The 16249-nt window shown below is 40.2% G+C and overlaps 1 protein-coding gene across 13 annotated transcripts in view; it reads right to left on the bottom strand.

The window, feature by feature from the left end:
* Positions 1–16249, bottom strand: part of Rhot1 (ras homolog family member T1) — a 112158-nt gene that overhangs the window by 67043 nt on the left and 28866 nt on the right. For 12 of the 13 annotated variants that reach the window (XM_045158814.1, XM_045158815.1, XM_045158816.1 and 9 more), the window contains 4 exons: positions 10474–10532; positions 7680–7761; positions 1372–1415; positions 579–632 (listed from right to left, as the gene is read on the bottom strand). In XM_045158814.1, the coding sequence (XP_045014749.1) occupies positions 579–632; positions 1372–1415; positions 7680–7761; positions 10474–10532 (239 nt within the window). The remainder of the gene's footprint in view (positions 1–578; positions 633–1371; positions 1416–7679; positions 7762–10473; positions 10533–16249) is intronic. The other variant, XM_045158826.1, reaches the window with a different exon arrangement.

Genomic DNA, 16249 nt, shown 5'->3' with positions numbered 1-16249 from the left:
AATGAAAATTAACAAGAGCTAAGCATTAGGGCATGATGCAGAAATTCTTTGAAAAACATTCTGTATTTGGATCCCTAAAATTCTCAACTGAGGATCAGCTATGATAGTACCCCATCAAAGCAAGAATTTGACATATATTTGAAATCCCAACATTCAGGAGGCTGAGGCAAGAGGATCACAAGTTCCAGGCCAGCCTGGCCTACAAAATGAGTTCTAAAATAGCCTGAGGTATCTCAAAACTAAACCAAAACAAAATACTTGGGATTGAGGTAGGAAGACTGGAAGCTCAAGGCCAGCCTATATAATGAATCTGATTTGTTTGAGATTTCTAGTAAGACCCTGACTTTATTTTATTTTGGTTTTTTGATTTTTTGAGGTAGGGTGTCACTCTGGTCCAGGCTGACCTGGAATTCACTATGTAGTCTTAGGGTGGCCTTGAACTCACTGCGATCCTCTTACCTCTGCCTCCCGAGTTCTGGGATTAAAGGTGTGCGCCACCATGCCCAGCTCAGGACCCTGATTTTAAATAGTGTCCCACTGAAATTTAAATATAGTGGAAAAAATTCATACATTTATACCTTGTCAATAGAATGTTTGTTGTTAACAGCATAAACTATGCAGATGACATTAGCCTAGAAGAAAAATCAACAAATTAATGCCATTTTAAACAACAGTTGAGTTTAATTAACAACTAGCTTTCTGAGCCAAAGAAAGAAAAACTTGGAAATAATTTGCATAAGAGGAAAATATTCCTAAGAAATACATACTCTAAATCAACAATAACAATAAATGGAGAATTCTTGGTAAACCAGGCAATGGTAGTGCAGAACTGATCTCCCGCCATCTGGGAGTGAAGGAAGGACAATCAACATCAGCCTAAGTTCAAGGCCAGCGTGGGATACATGACACCCTGTCTCAAATAAAGAAAATTGGGCTGGAGAGAGGACTTAGCATTAAGTGCTTGCCTGCAAAGGCTAACAACCCATGTTCAGTTCCTCAGTACCCACATAAAGCCAGATGCACAAAGTGGCACATGGATCTGGAGTCCATTTGTAGCTGCTAGAGACCCTGATGCGACCATTCTCTCTTGTTTCTCTTTTCTCTCTCTTCTCTGCTTACAAATAAATAAATAAATGTTTTAAGAAAAATTCTTGATGACAGAATTGGAAGCAGAGGTAGGAAGATCACTGACTTCAAGGCCAGCCTGATACAACATAGCAAGTTCCAGGTCAGTCTGGGATAAAGTGAGAGCCAACCTCAAAAACAGCAAAAACAAAACAAAAGACTCTTAAAAAACAAAAAGAGAGATAAGACTCTTAGAATTATCACTGTTTTTACACACATACAAACTTGCAACAATTTTTAACTTACCTGTGATATTTCTTGATGAAGCTGTTCATCACTCTGTTCTGCTTCTACAAATAACACAAGTCAGTGTTTCACATTTTAAACTTCCATAAAATTTTTTTAAGGTAATCATTAGAGGCACACAAACTTAAGCTCAGCACTCAGGAGGCAGAGACAGAAGAATCATTGTGAGTTCAAGGCCACCCTGAGACTACATAGTGAATTCCAGGTCAGCCTGAGCTAGCAAGAAAACCTAACTCAAAAATAAATAAATTAATTAATTAACTAGGGCTGGAGAGATGGTTTAGTGGTTTAAGCACTTGCCTGCAAAGCTGAAGGACCCAGGTTCAATTCCCAGGACCCATGTAAACCAGATGCACAAAGTGGCACATGCTTCTGGAGTTCATTTGCAGTGGATGAAAGCCCTGGTGCACCCATTCTCTCTGTATCTGCCTCTCTCTTCCTCCCTCCCTCCCTCCCTTCCTCCCTCTCTCTCTCAATAAAATAAAATAAAATAAATCAAATAAATAAAATAACAAATACCAAGGCTGGAGAGATGGCTTAGTGGTTAAGGCACTTACCAGCAAAACCAAAGGACCTAGGTCTTTTCCCCAGTACCCACATAAAGTCAGATGCACAAGGTGGCTCATGCATCTGGAGTTCATTTGCAGTGGCCAAAGGCCCTGGCACACCCATTCTCTCTCTCTCTGCCTCTTTGTGTCTCAAGTAAATAAATACTTTAAAAATTCCTTAACAAAAAAAAAAAAACTACTCATCACACTACCTTAGAGACACTTGCACATCCATGTTTATTGCCACTCTATTCAGAATAGCTATGAAATGGAACCAGCCTAGATGTCCCTCAACTGGTGAGTTAACAATGAAGATGTGATACAATTATACAATGTAGTTCTATTCAGTGGTAAAGAAAAATGAAATTATGGAAATTATGGAAAAATGAAATTATGGATGGACCTGGAAAGGAATATACTTAGTGAGGTGACCCAGGCCCAGAAAGCCAAGTGCCACACGTTCTCTCTCATATGTGGATCCTAGCTACAGATGTTGGGACTTGTAGTTGGAATAAAACTTGGTAGCAGAGGCCAGTAAGCTACAAAGGGGCTATACGAAAGAGAGGAGAGGGGAGGACTTAAGAGGATGAAATTTTATTTTATTTATTTTTATTTTTTTTTAATTTTTATTAACATTTTCCATGATTATAAAATATATCCCATGGTAATTCCCTCCCTCCCCACCCCCACACTTTCCCATTTGAAATTCCATTCTCCATCATATTACCTCCCCATTACAATCATTGTAATTACATATATACAAGATCAACCTATTAAGTAGAGGATGAAATTTTATATATGAAAGTAGAAGACCAGATTACTGGGGGTGGAAAGGCCTAAGTGAGGTCAAGTGAAGAGATTGAGTAAAGGAAGGGTAGGGGGAGGGTTAAACAAAATCTAAGAGGGAAGGCAGGAAAGAAGGCTTAGCATTCGATTCTCTCTCTCTCTAAAATAAAAATATAAATAAAAAAACTAAGAGGGTATGAATAAGTCATATGGAAACCTAGTTTTCTGGACAATGGCACACCGAAGCCATAGAAACCAGAAAATGTTCAGTGCCAGGGATGAGACACCTTCCAGTGAGTTGTTAGCCAAGAAGGTTGCTGATGCCCCAAAAACATTACAGGCCATTGCCAAGGCTCTTGGTTTCCCACCAGGAATAGATGGTAAGACCCTATTGCTGAGACTCCACATGCCTGTGCTGGAAGGTCACTGAGAAATCTTGTCGGAGCTGAGCTGAAAACCTCCTCCATGTAGACCAGCTGGCAGAACACTGGAAAAAGCTAAGCTGCATGCAGTTCCATGGGATAGAGAGAAACAGAAATCATCAGTGGAGATAAACAACAGAGGACACTGCAAGCCTTGAGTTTGGCCAGTCAAGCCAAACGAGCCAATGGGTGCAATAGTAGCATGTCTGTTACAGGGAAATCAACCACTCTCTAATTGGACTGGAGGCTCACTCCACAGGAGGGAATACATGCCTGATACTGAAAAACCTATGACAGAGGAGTCATGAGTCCTAGGAGTGAAACACCTGCAGGTGTCTGGCTAAAAGCATATATTATGCTCACCAAACTGCCCGATAAGAACTTCTCTTAATGTTCATACCCAAATATTAATGCTACTCTCACTTCTGGTTAGAGAAGCTTCTGTTTTCAGATGGTGGTGACCTCTGGAATGACTCAAAAGGCACCATAGCGCTCAGAAGACATGACAAAGGAGTGCTCAGCACTGAAACATCTCTTTCACACCTTCCAAGACTCAGAGTCCATTGTGGAAGAGGTGGGCAGGAAGAATATAAGAGGCAAAGAAGGGGTGGAGTGCTTTCAATGCAGTCATCCAGACACAACATGGTTGGATATCCATGACCTTGGTGTGCCTGACACTACCTACACAAAACCCTTCTAAGAGGAAGAAAAGATGATGACATCAAAATAAGAGACTGGGCTGGAGAGATGGCTTAGCAGTTAAGTGCTTGCCTATAAACCCTAAGGACCCCAGTTCTAGGCTCGTATTCCCCAGGACCCATGTAAGACAGATGCACAAGGTGGCGCATGCATCTGGAGTTCGTTTGCAGTGGCTGGAGGCTCTGGTGTGCCCATTCTCTCTCTATCTACCTGCCTCTTTCTTTGTCTGTTGCTGTCAAATAAATAAAATAGGACTGGAGATGGCTTAGCAGTTAAGTGCTTGCCTGTGAAGCCTAAGCACTCCGGTTTGAGGCTCAATTCCCCAGGACCCACGTTAGCCAGATGCACAAGGGGGCACACGCATCTGGAGTTCGTTTGCAGTGGCTGGAGGCCCTGGCATGCCCATTTTCATTTTCTCTCTCTCTCTGTCACTCTCAAATAAGTAAATAAATAAACAAAATTAAAAAAAATAAAAATAAACCAAAAAAATAAGAGACTGATGGAGAGGGGGAGCAGATATGATACAGAATGGAATTGTGAAGGGGACAGGGGCGGCGGAGGGAATTAACATTGTTTATTGTCTACAATTATGGAAGTTGACAAAAATGAAAAACTAAACTAATATGGAAGCTAACACCTATGCCCCATCATCCTAATAAAATGACATAATGCTGCACACTTTTAATCCCAGGACTTGGAGGCATCTAGCTTATGTGGGTACTGGGGAACTGAGCATCCAATCAGAGTCCTTAGGTTCAAAGGCAAGCGCTTAACCGTTAAGCCATCTCTCCAGCCCTTAAAAATATTTTTATAAGGGTTGGAGAGATGGCTTAGCGGTTAAGCGCTTGCCTGTGAAGTCTGGGGACCCTGGTTCGAGGCTCAACTCCACAGGACCCACGTTAGCCAGATGCACAAGGGGGCGCACGCGTCTGGAGTTCGTTTGCAGTGGCTGGAGGCCCTGGCGCGCCCATTCTCTCTTTCTCTCTGCCTCTTTTTCTGTCTGTCACTTTCAAATAAATACATAAACATAACACAAAAATTTAAAAAAATATATTTTTATAAGAACATAGTTCACATTACAACAGTTATATTTCAAGTGCTCATTGGCTACAGGTTTTGTACACTGCAGCTGTAGTGTTTCATTTTTAGAATGTAAGATACTAGTATATCCAAAGCATGATCAGTACATTTATACACATTAAAAAAATTATCTTAGAACAGAGCTGGGCATGGTGGTGCACACCTTTAACCCCAGCACTTAGCAGAGGTAGGAGGATTGTCGTGAGTTTGAGACTACCCTGAGACTCCATAGTGAATCCCAGATCAGCCTAGGCTAGAGAGAGACCCTACCTCGAAAAACCAAAAAAAAAAAAAAAAAAGGGCTGGGTATGGTAGCGCACATCTTTAATCCCAGCACTTGGAAGCAGAGGTAGGACAAGTGCATGAGTTCAAGGCCACCCTGAGACTACAATAGTGAATACCAGGTCAGCCTGAACTACAGTGATACCCTACCTCAAAAGAACCAACCAAACAAACAAACAAATAAATAAATCATTAAAAGGGCTATAGAAATGGTTAAGTGGTTGAATTAGGTGCTTGTTTGCAAAGCCTGCTGGCCCAAGTTCAATCCCTAGTACCTAAGTAAAGGCAAATGTACGAAGTGCATGCATCTGGTATTTCTTTGCAGAGGCAGGAAACTCTATTGTGCACGCTCGCACACATGCACACACACACACACACACACACTCGCACACGTGCACAGAAGAAAACATTATAGGTGAGCTTCAAATATGTAAGCAAAGTGACAAGCTGGTGTGGTGACTCACAGCTTTAATTTCAGCATTTGGGAGGCTGAGGTTGGACACTTACTTTGAGAATAAGTTCCAGGTCAGCCTGGGCTAGAATGAGACCCTGCCTCAAAAAGAATTGAAAAAAAAAAAGCTCTTTTTAAAATTTGAACATGTGTGTTTTTTTTTTCTTTTTTTTTTTTTTTTTTTCGAGGTAGGGTCTGGCTCTAGCTCAAGCTAACCTGAAACTCACTATGTAGTCTCGGAGTGGCCTCAAACTCACACTATCCTCCTACCTCTGCCTCCCAAGTGCTGGGATTAAAGGCATGCACCACCATGTCCGGCATGTGTTTTCTTTAAATTTTTTTTTAATTTAAAGTTAAATATTTTATTTATTTATGTATGAGAGAGAGAGAAAGAGGGAAACAGAGAAATAGAGCGAGAATGGGCACACAAGGGCCTCCAGCTGCTGCAAATGAACTCCAGATGCATGAGCCACTTTGTGCATCTGGCTTACCTGGGTCCTGGGGAAATGAAGCTGGGTTCTTTGGCTTTGGAGGCAAATGCCTTAACCACTAAACCATCTCTCCAGCCCTAATTTTATTTTTTAATTTTTATTGAGCAAGAGAATAGGCACGCCAGGGCCTCTAGACACCGTAAATGTACTTCAGACACATATGCCACCATGTGCATCTGGCTTACATGGGTATATGGGTTCTTGGTAATTGAACCTTGGTTTTTAGGTTTTACAGGTAAGCACCTTAACCACTAAGCAATTTCCCCAGCCCTGAATATGGGTGGGTGGGTGTGTATTTTAGGAGGTTTTCAAGGTAGGGTCTTGTTCTAGCCCAGGCTGACTTGCAATTCACTATATAGTCTCAGGTGACCTCAAACTCTCTGCAATCCTAGCTCTGTCACCCAAGTGCTGGGATTAAAGACATGCATCATCACTCTTGCCCATATATATATATATATATTTATTTATTTATTTTAATTTTTATTTATTTGAGAGACAGAGAGAAAGAAAGAGGCAGAAGAGAGAGAGAGAATGGGTGCACCAGGGCCCAGCCGCTGAAAACAAACTCCAGACACATGTGCCACCTGGTACATGTTTTGATAGCTATTTTATTTTATAATATAGGTTGACAACTTGAAGAACAAATTCAAAATTAAAACAGATTTTCACTTTATATGTATTTTAATTGTGTGTGTGATACTGAGGATCAAAGCCAGGGCTAGGCGAGTTCAGCCCCTCAACAAATTCTTAAATTCAGAACCCTTTGTAACTCACAAGAACATGCCTAAATGTCTGATAACAAAACTGATCATGACCTTCTCTGTGCAATCAAGCCAATTCAAGGAGGATAATGATTTATCTACTACTTGCCATTTGCCTTTCACCCTTGCTTTTCTTTATTATGGAACCAAACTTAGTATTTCTGGGACAAAGTACCAGACAGAAGCTCTGGGTAGAGGCTGGTAGAGACATATAAAAGAGACAGGAATAGGAAATGATCATGTATGACAGAGAAAAGTTCAGCTCTCGCTGAACATCTTTTCAATTTATTTATTTTCAAATTAACTTACAAAGTACAGATTTCCTGATAGCATTTTCACACTTTCTTTTAGCTGACTGTCCCCACTGCACTCTTATGCCTCTAGTATTCCCCTTTCACTGTGCTTCTACTGCCTTCCCCACAGCCTCCCTTAGAGCTCAGACAGGATCCACTTTCAGGATGATTAGATTAACCACTAGTATCCCCCTTTCACTGTGCTTCTACTGCCTTCCCCACAGCCTCCCTTAGAGCTCAGACAGGATCCACTTTCAGGACGATTAGATTAACCACTAGTATCCCCCTTTCACTGTGCTTCTACTGCCTTCCCCACAGCCTCCCTTAGAGCTCAGACAGGATCCACTTTCAGGATGATTAGATTAACCACTAGTATTCCCCTTTCACTGTGCTTCTACTGCCTTCCCCACAGCCTCCCTTAGAGCTCAGACAGGATCCACTTTCAGGACGATTAGATTAACCCTAAAGCTTCACTTATCAGGGATCACTCATTACCTGAGTAATCTACGATGTGTGTTGGAACTCTCTCTGGGGTGACATCAGCTGGAATAGTGATTTCTTCTGCCCGAGGAGGAACCTTCATTTAAAACAAACATAGTAAAGGAAAAATTATCAAGCTTGGTAACAGAGTATATAAATTATCTTTATTATTTATATCCTCACAGGAATTTGTTGTACTTTTAAATGTTTTTTGGCACTTTATAATAGACGTGAATACATACTAAAATTATCACAAGGCATATAATAAAATAAATACAAAACAATTTTTTTCCCCCGCTGGGGATATATAGCTCAGTGGTAGTGATAGAGCACTTCTCTAAGAAACATGAGGCCCTAGATTCACTACTGGATAAATCAGAGAGGCAGACAAAAGCAAAAGATGGTAAAGGGAGCAGATTATGACTAAATGACAATATGTTCATGTATAAAAATTTTAATAAGAAAGCATGAGGGGCTGAAAAGGGTTTAGTGGCCAAGGTGCTTGCCTGCAAAGCCAAAGGACACAGGTTTGATTCCCCAGAACCCAAGTAAGCCAGATGCACAAGGGGCACATGCATATGGAATTCATTTGCAGTGGCTATAGGCCCTGGCATGCCCATTCTCTGTCTGTCTGTCTCTCTTCTCTCTCTCTCTCTCTCTGACTCTTTCTGCTTGCAAATAAATAAAAATTAAAATTAAAAAAAAAAAAAACCATGAGGATTTATTTTTGCCTTTGTAGGTAGAAAACATAGTAAGGATACTTTGTGTACAGACAATTCTCAGAGGTAAACAGTATTTTCAAACATCAGATTTTTCTCTTATTACTCCCCTACCTATCCTCAAGGCTGGGTCTCTAGGTCAGACTGACCTGGAACTCACTCTATAGTCTCAAACTCACAGTGATCCTCCTGCCTCTGTCTCCCAAGTGCTGGGATTAAAGGCATCTGCCACCAAGCCCAGCTTCAAACACCAGATTTCTTTTTCTTTTATTTTGTTTATTTATTTATTTATTTATTTTATTTTATTTTATTTTATTTTTTTTTTTTTTTTTGAGGTAGAGTCTCACTCTAGCCCAGATTGACCTGAAATTCACTATGTAGTTTCAGGCTGGCCTTGAACTCATGGCAATCCTCCTACTTCTGCTGCCCAGTGCTGGGACTAAAGGCATTGTGGTGGTCTGACTCAGGTGTCCCCATAAACTTAGGTATTCTGAATGCTAGTCTCCCCAGCTGATAGCAATTAAAAATTAAGGCCTCCTGGAGGCAGTGTACTGTTGGAGGCAGGCATATGGGAGTTCCAGACAGACAGGCAGACACACACATACACACTAAAAATATACAAATAAACTAATAAATTATCAAAGCTAATTTATTCTAGATGAGATAACTGGCTATATTAGCCTCATGTTTAATAATTCCATGCTTCAGATGGACTGAGAGATTTTTAACTATTTAAAAACCCCATATCCACACTCAAGGGGACTACCTTAGAACTATTCCAGACTCAAACTTTTGTGGAAAACTTATAGTAGTTGTGAATGTTAAAAATACTATCACATGAAGGATATAGCTCAACAGTAAATAAAGTTCATGCTTAGCATGCTCAAGACCCAGGCTCAATCCCCGCCCCCGACACACCTACCATGAAACACAGTAAAGTCCTACCTGAACAATAAAATTATAGCTATTTCTACATAAACAATAAAAAAGAAAGGATAAGTGCAAGCTTTAATATTAATAATACTGTATAAGGAAAAACAAGCTAGGCATAGTAGCACATGCCTACAATGACAGTACTTGAGAGGTGAAATGAAGGCTGAAGGATCAGAAAAGGCTAGCCTAAGCTATATCACATGCTGCCTCAAAGCAAAACCACCATCTGATTTTTAGTGGCACTTCACTATAAATAATATATCTCATCACATTTAAAATACACAATTCTGCCGGGCGTGGTGGCGCATGCCTTTAATCCCAGCACTTGGGAGGCAGAGGTAGGAGGATCTCCGAGAGTTCGAGGCCACCCTGAGACTACATAGTGAATTCCAGGTCAGCCTCAGCCAGAGTGAGACCCTACCTCGAAAAACCAAAAAAATAAAAATAAATAAATAAATAAAATGAAATACACAATTTTTTTAGGCAAATTCTATGGCAAAGGTAGAATGAATTCACTTCTAATTTATAAAATGAAGCAGGTACGTAATAAGAACTATACTGAGCCGGATGTGGTGGCGCACACTTTTAATCCTAGCCCTCCGGAGGCAGAGATAAGAGGATCACAGTGGGTTCAAGGCCACCCTGAGACTACATAGTGAATTCCAGGTCAGCCTGAGCTAGAGTGAGACCCTACCTCAAAAAAAATTCAAACAGAAAACAGAAAGGGCTATTTAGCTTAGATGATCTTTATATCCTTTTTGGCTGCCACTTTACAGATGATACAACTAAGGCACAGAAATGAAAAGTGCAAGACAAGGACAAAGCAGGAAATGAAGAGGGAGGGGGAAAGGAGGAAAGACGGAAGGAAGGAAAAGTTCCAATTGTTGAAAGGACACATATGGGGGGGAGTGAAGTTTACATCATTTTAACATACTTTATTTCTAAATTTATTTTACTTTATTTACTTGAGAGAGAGAGAAAGAACGGGTGTATCAGGGCCTCTAGCCAATGCAAACTCCAGACACATGTGCCACCTTGTGCATCTGGTTTATGTAGGTCCTAGGGAATGAACCTGGGTCCTTAAGCCATCTCTCCAGACCTTTACTTTTGATAATTTTTTTTAAAAAGTTAAATATAGCAAAGAATTCAATGTTTACCTCTTCTGGAAATTCTTCACTGACCAGAGACATAATCAATGATGTCTTCCCAACTCTAGCTGTGAAAAGAAAAATCATAACTTTAGGTTCAAAGTAAACACAATTCTAGTAACAACACAGGAAACTTGTTACTTGGTAGCTAAAACTGAAAACATACCAATATAATACAATACCTAATACTCTGGTTTCTTTTCAGATTGTATAAATCTTTCACCTTTACAAATTTAATACAATATTTAAAGGTCTATACAAGTTATCACAATTTTTAAAAAATTAACAATAATATGCTGGGACTTAGTAGTAGTTTGCCTAGCATATTAGATCCTAGGTTTGATCTCCAGTCCCTCGACAATAGAAAAAAGTCACAATAATAGACCCATTTTATATAAACATTTTTTTAAAAAATGGCTGGGCCAATTTCAATTCTATAGTACCTACATAAAGCCAGCTGCACAAAGTAGCACATGCATCTGGAGTTCAGTTGCAGTGGTTGGAGGCCCTGGAGTGCCCTTTGCCTCTGTCTCTCTTTTCTCTCTCTGTTTTCAAATAAATAAATAAAAATATAATGGATGGACTAGTTGGAAAGAAAAAGGCTTCAGTGGAGGGGAATAAGGGACAAAAGATCCTGGTGGAAGGGGATTATGATCAGGGCATATTATGTATATGAATGAAAGCTGTCAACAAAAAGTTAACCCACTGTGATACAAATTATTTAATTTTACTAATAATGAACATTTGGATCATGTCTATGTTTTCATTCATTTATGCAGTCAGTCTGTCTTTTTGTTTTTTCAAGATAAGGTCTCACTCTAGCCCAGGCTGATCTGGAACTCTGTAGTTCCAGGCTAGCCTTAAACTTACTGTAATTTTCCTACCTCTGCCTCACAAGAGCTGGGATAAAAGTGATCAGGACTTTCTATAGGTTAAGTTCTTTGAAGTGGAACTAAAGCTAGTATATGATCTTTTTTTGTTTGTTTGTTTGTTTTGAGGTAGGGTTTCACTCTAGCCCACGCTGACCTGGAATTCACTATGCAGTCTCAGGATGCCCTTGAACTCACAGCGATCCTCCTACCTCTGCCTCATGAGTGCTGAGTTTAAGACACGTGCCTTTGATCCTTCTGTTTTTAATAAATATTGTTATCACCAATAGGACATTATCAGAGTGCTTATTTCTCTACATCTTTGCATTCTTTCTTTTTCGGGTATTGTATTTAAAGAGTTGGGAATAAGACAAAAATGAACTTTCCTGTTACAATTTTTTAACATTTTTAATTTTTATTTATTTATTATTTGAGAGACAGAGATGAAGAAAGAGAAAGAATGGGCATGTCAGGGCCTTCAGCCACTGCAAATGAACTCCAGATGCATGTACCACCTTGTGCATCTGGGCCTATGTGGGTCCTGAGGAATCGAACCTGAGTCCTTTGGCTTTGCAGGCAAGTGCCTTAACTACTAAGCCATCTCTCCAACCTATAATTATCTTTTTTTTTTTTCTTTTTCTTTTTTTTTCGAGGTAGGGTTTTACTCTAGCTCAGGCTGACCTGGAATTCACTATGTTGTCTCAGGGTGGCCTCAAATTCATGGAGATCCTCCTACCCCTGCCTCCCCAGTGCTGGGATTAAAGGCATGTGCCATCATATGCGTCCCCATAATTATCTTTTAATAATATACAAACTTTAAAATCTTTCATATTTTTCCCACTTTTTTTTTCTTTTTCTTTTTTTTCGAGGTAGGGTTTTACTCTACTCAGGCTGACCTGGAATTCACTATGTAGTCTCAGGTGGCCTTGAACTCATGGTGATCCTCCTACCACTACCTCCCAAGTGCTGGGATCAAAGGCATGTGCCACCACACCCAGACGCCCACTAATTTTTTATTAGCATACAAAGAATTAGATTTTATTTGACTTCTATTCCCATAACTTTTCTGATCATATAATTATTACTGTCACCCATCCAAAAGCTTAGGAACTAAAACTTTTTGTGATTCTAGAAGAAAATAAATCATCTGCCTATTAGTCTCTGCCATACTAGCAAATTACAGTTTCTAAAAATAAAGTCCAAGTAGGAAAGATGGAAATTGTAAGAATTAAGAACAATCATAGTCCCTTCTGAACAGACAAAAAGAAAAACTAAAAACACAGGTTCATCTGGGAAAATAATGAATGGCTATAGCACAGAAAGGACAGTACTGTTCAAAACAACATGGACAGTACACTGCTGCTGCAGAAAGGTTAGATAGTTTATCTGATACTAGCTCTCATTTCTTTGTTTTTTTGTTTTTGTTTTTGATTTCTCAAGGTAGGGTCTCACCCTAGCTAAGGGTGACCTGGAATTCTCTCTGTAGTCTCAGGGTAGCCTCAAACTCACTGTGATCCTCCTACCTCTTCCTCCCAATGCTGGGATTAAAGGCGTGTGACACCATGCCTGGCTTTCTTTCTTTTTTTAAAAAAAAAAAATTTTATTTATTTATTTGAGAGAAAGAAAGAGAAAGCAGTAGCAAGACAGAGAATGGCCATACAGGGTTTGTAGCCACTGCAAATTAATTCCAGATGCATGTTCTACCTGGCTTATGTGGGTTCTAGGGAATTGAACCTGGGTCATTAGGCCTTGCAGGCAAGCACTTTAACCACTAAGCGATCTCTCCAGCCCTCCAGCTCTCTTTTCTTCAGATCTTTTCAATTGTGTTATGTCAAAAAAAAAAAAAAGGCTCTGGAAGCTGGACATGGTGGTGCACGCCCTTAATCCCAGCACTTGGGAAGCAGACATAGGAGGATCGCCATGAGTTCAAGGCCACCCTAAGGCTACATAGTGAGTTCCAGGTCAGCTTAAACTGGAGTGAAGCCCTACCTCAAAAAAAAACAAACAAACAAAAACAAAACAAAAAAGCCCTTGGTCCTGGCATGGTGGCAGCACTAGGGAGGCAAAAGTAGGAGGATTTTTGTGAGTTTGAGGCCAGCCTGGAACTATGGTGTGAGTTCTAGGTCACACTGGACTAGAGTTAACACCCTGCTTCAAAAAACTGTTGGGTGTGGTGGTGCACGCCTTTAATCCCAGCACTTGGGAGGCAGAGGTAGGAGGATAGCCATGAGTTTGAGGCCACCCTGATACTACATACATTCCAGGTCAGGCTGGGCTAGAGTGAGACCTTACCTTGAAAACAAACAAACAAAAAAATACTTCAAATGGTATTAAAGGAGTGTGTGAAACTCTGGCAAAGGGTTTCAAACTTTCGTGTTAATTTCCCAGTGACAGGCATGTCTCATAAATAGTGAGCCTCTTTTTAAGAGTACATGAGATAAAGAACTCATTTGGGTAGCGTGGGCAAGACAGCTTTAGAATAAGGACTGGTAACCAGAAAACACAACCACATGATTAGAGGGTTGAAACCTTCAGCCCTTTTGTAAAACCTAGAAGGAAGAAACAAGAACTGGAGATTGAGTTCAACCACATGACCAGTGATTTAATCAAGCCTATTAATGAGACCCATATACAGCCCCTAGACAGCAAAGCTGAAGAGAACTTCCTGGTTGAACTTACCAATAAAGTGTTACCCTCGAGATACTTCTAAGCCTTCCCCTAAGAATCTCTTCATATAGCTATTTCATTAGCATAATCATAATATTTAATATTTTCCTAAGTACTCCAAGTTAGTCTAGCGACTAACTGAATTTGAAGGTGTGGAAAACCCCAAATTTGTAGGTGACCAGAAGTGCAAGTAGCTTGTGTATCCCATTTGTACCTAACACTGAAAGAGAACTTCCCCTTTAATTTGTAGAATCTGATACTACTACTAGTAGTGTTAGAACTGAGCAGAACTGTAGGACATCCAGTTAATAGCAAAGAATTGTATTAGTATGCAGAGGGCATGAGAGTTTTGTGTTATCTAAGTTATGGCTCAAAAAACTGACAAAAGGGCTGGAGAGATGGCTTTGCCTGCAAAGCCTAAGGACCCAATTTTGATTATCAAGAACCCACATAAAGTGAGATGTACAAAGTGGCACATGCATCTGGAGTTCATTTGCAGTGACTGGATGCTCTGGCACACCTAGTCTCTCTGTCTCTTCTCTCTCTGCTTGCAAATAAATTAATTAAATTTTAAAAAAAACTGTCAAGGCTGGAGAGATGGCTTAGCGGTTAAGCGCTTGCCTGTGAAGCCTAAGGACCCCAGTTCGAGGCTTGATTCCCCAGGACACACGTTATCCAGATACACAAGGGGGCGCACGCATCTGGAGTTCGTTTGCAGTGGCTGGAGGCCCTGGCGCGCCCATTCTCTCTCTCTCTCTCTCTCTCTCTCTCTCTCTGTCTGTTCCTCTCAAATAAATAAATAAAAAAAATAAACAGAAAAAAAAATTAAAAAAAATAAAAAAAGTGTGCCACAACACCTGGCCCCAAATATAAAAAAAATTAAAAAAAAATAAAAAACTGTCAAGAGGCCAGTAAACTAGAAAAGGTCTGTAAGAGAGGGAGGAAAGGGGAGGACTTAAGGGGATAGTATTGTATATATGTAAGTAGAAAAACAGATTACTGGAGGTGTAATGGCCTAGGTGAGTTCAGGGAAAGAGACTGAATAAAGGTAAGGTGGAGGTAGTATTATTCAAAATCTAAAAGGGGCAGGGGATATGATGGAGAATGAAGTTTCAAAGGGGAAAGGGTGGGGAAGGGAGGACATTACCATGGGATATTGTTTACAATCATGGAAGTTGTTAATAAAAATAACAATAAATAAGTAAAGTGGAAAAAACCTAAAAGGGGGCCTGGAGAGACAGTTTAGCAGTTAAGGCACTTACCTGCAAAGCCAAAGAACCTAGATTTGATTCCCCAGGACCCATGTAAGCCAGATGCACAAGATGGCGCATGCATCTGAAGTTCATTTGCAATGGTTGGATGCCCTGGCATGGCCATTCATATTCTCTCTCTCTCTCTCCCCTTCTCTCTCTGTCTCTCTCAAATAAATAAATAAAAATAAAATATATTCTTAAAATTCTTTTAAAAAATCTAAACAAGTATAAATAAGTCATATGGAAACCTACTTTTTTTGGACAAAAGTGCAACCAGAAGCCATAGACTGTCAGTAGAAAATGTTCAGTACCAGGGATGGGATACTTTCCAGTGAGTTGTTGGTTAGGGAGATCCCTGGTGCCCACAAAATATTACAGGCCATTACCAAGGCTCTTGGTTTCCCACCAGGAATACATGTTAAGACCCTATTGCTGAAAATTTCCCATGCTTGGGCTGCAAGGCCACTGAAAAATCTTGTTAGAGCTGAACTGAAAACCATGTAGACCAGCTGACAGAAAGCTGAAAAAAAAAAAAAAATCTATGCTGCATGCAGCTCCATGGGAGAGAGAGAAGTCATCAGTGGAGATAAGCAAAACAACAGTGGACACTGAAAGCCTTAAGTTGGGCCAGCCAGGCCAAATGAGCCAATGGGTGCAATAGTAGCACGTCTGTTATGGGGGAAACCAATCACTCTCTAATTGTACTGGAGGACCGCTCTAGGGAAGGGAATTTATGACTGATACTAAAAACCTACAACAGGGATAGTCATGAGCCCTAGGGGTGTAATGTCTGCTGGTGTCTGGCTAAATGTATATAATATGTTCACCAAACTGCCCAATAAGAACCTCTCTTAATGTTCATACCCATATATTAATGCTACTCACACTTTTGTTTAGAGAAGCTTCTCTTTTCCAATGGCAGTGACCTCTGGGATGACTCAAAAGTCACCATAGTGCTCAGAAGTGACAGAGGAGTGCTTAGCACTGAAACATCTC

The sequence above is a fragment of the Jaculus jaculus genome, chromosome 9 (assembly GCF_020740685.1).
Source record: "Jaculus jaculus isolate mJacJac1 chromosome 9, mJacJac1.mat.Y.cur, whole genome shotgun sequence".
NCBI classification, from domain to species: domain Eukaryota; kingdom Metazoa; phylum Chordata; class Mammalia; order Rodentia; family Dipodidae; genus Jaculus; species Jaculus jaculus.
Note: the sequence above shows the minus strand (reverse complement) of the source record. Positions and strands in the feature narration are given on the sequence as shown.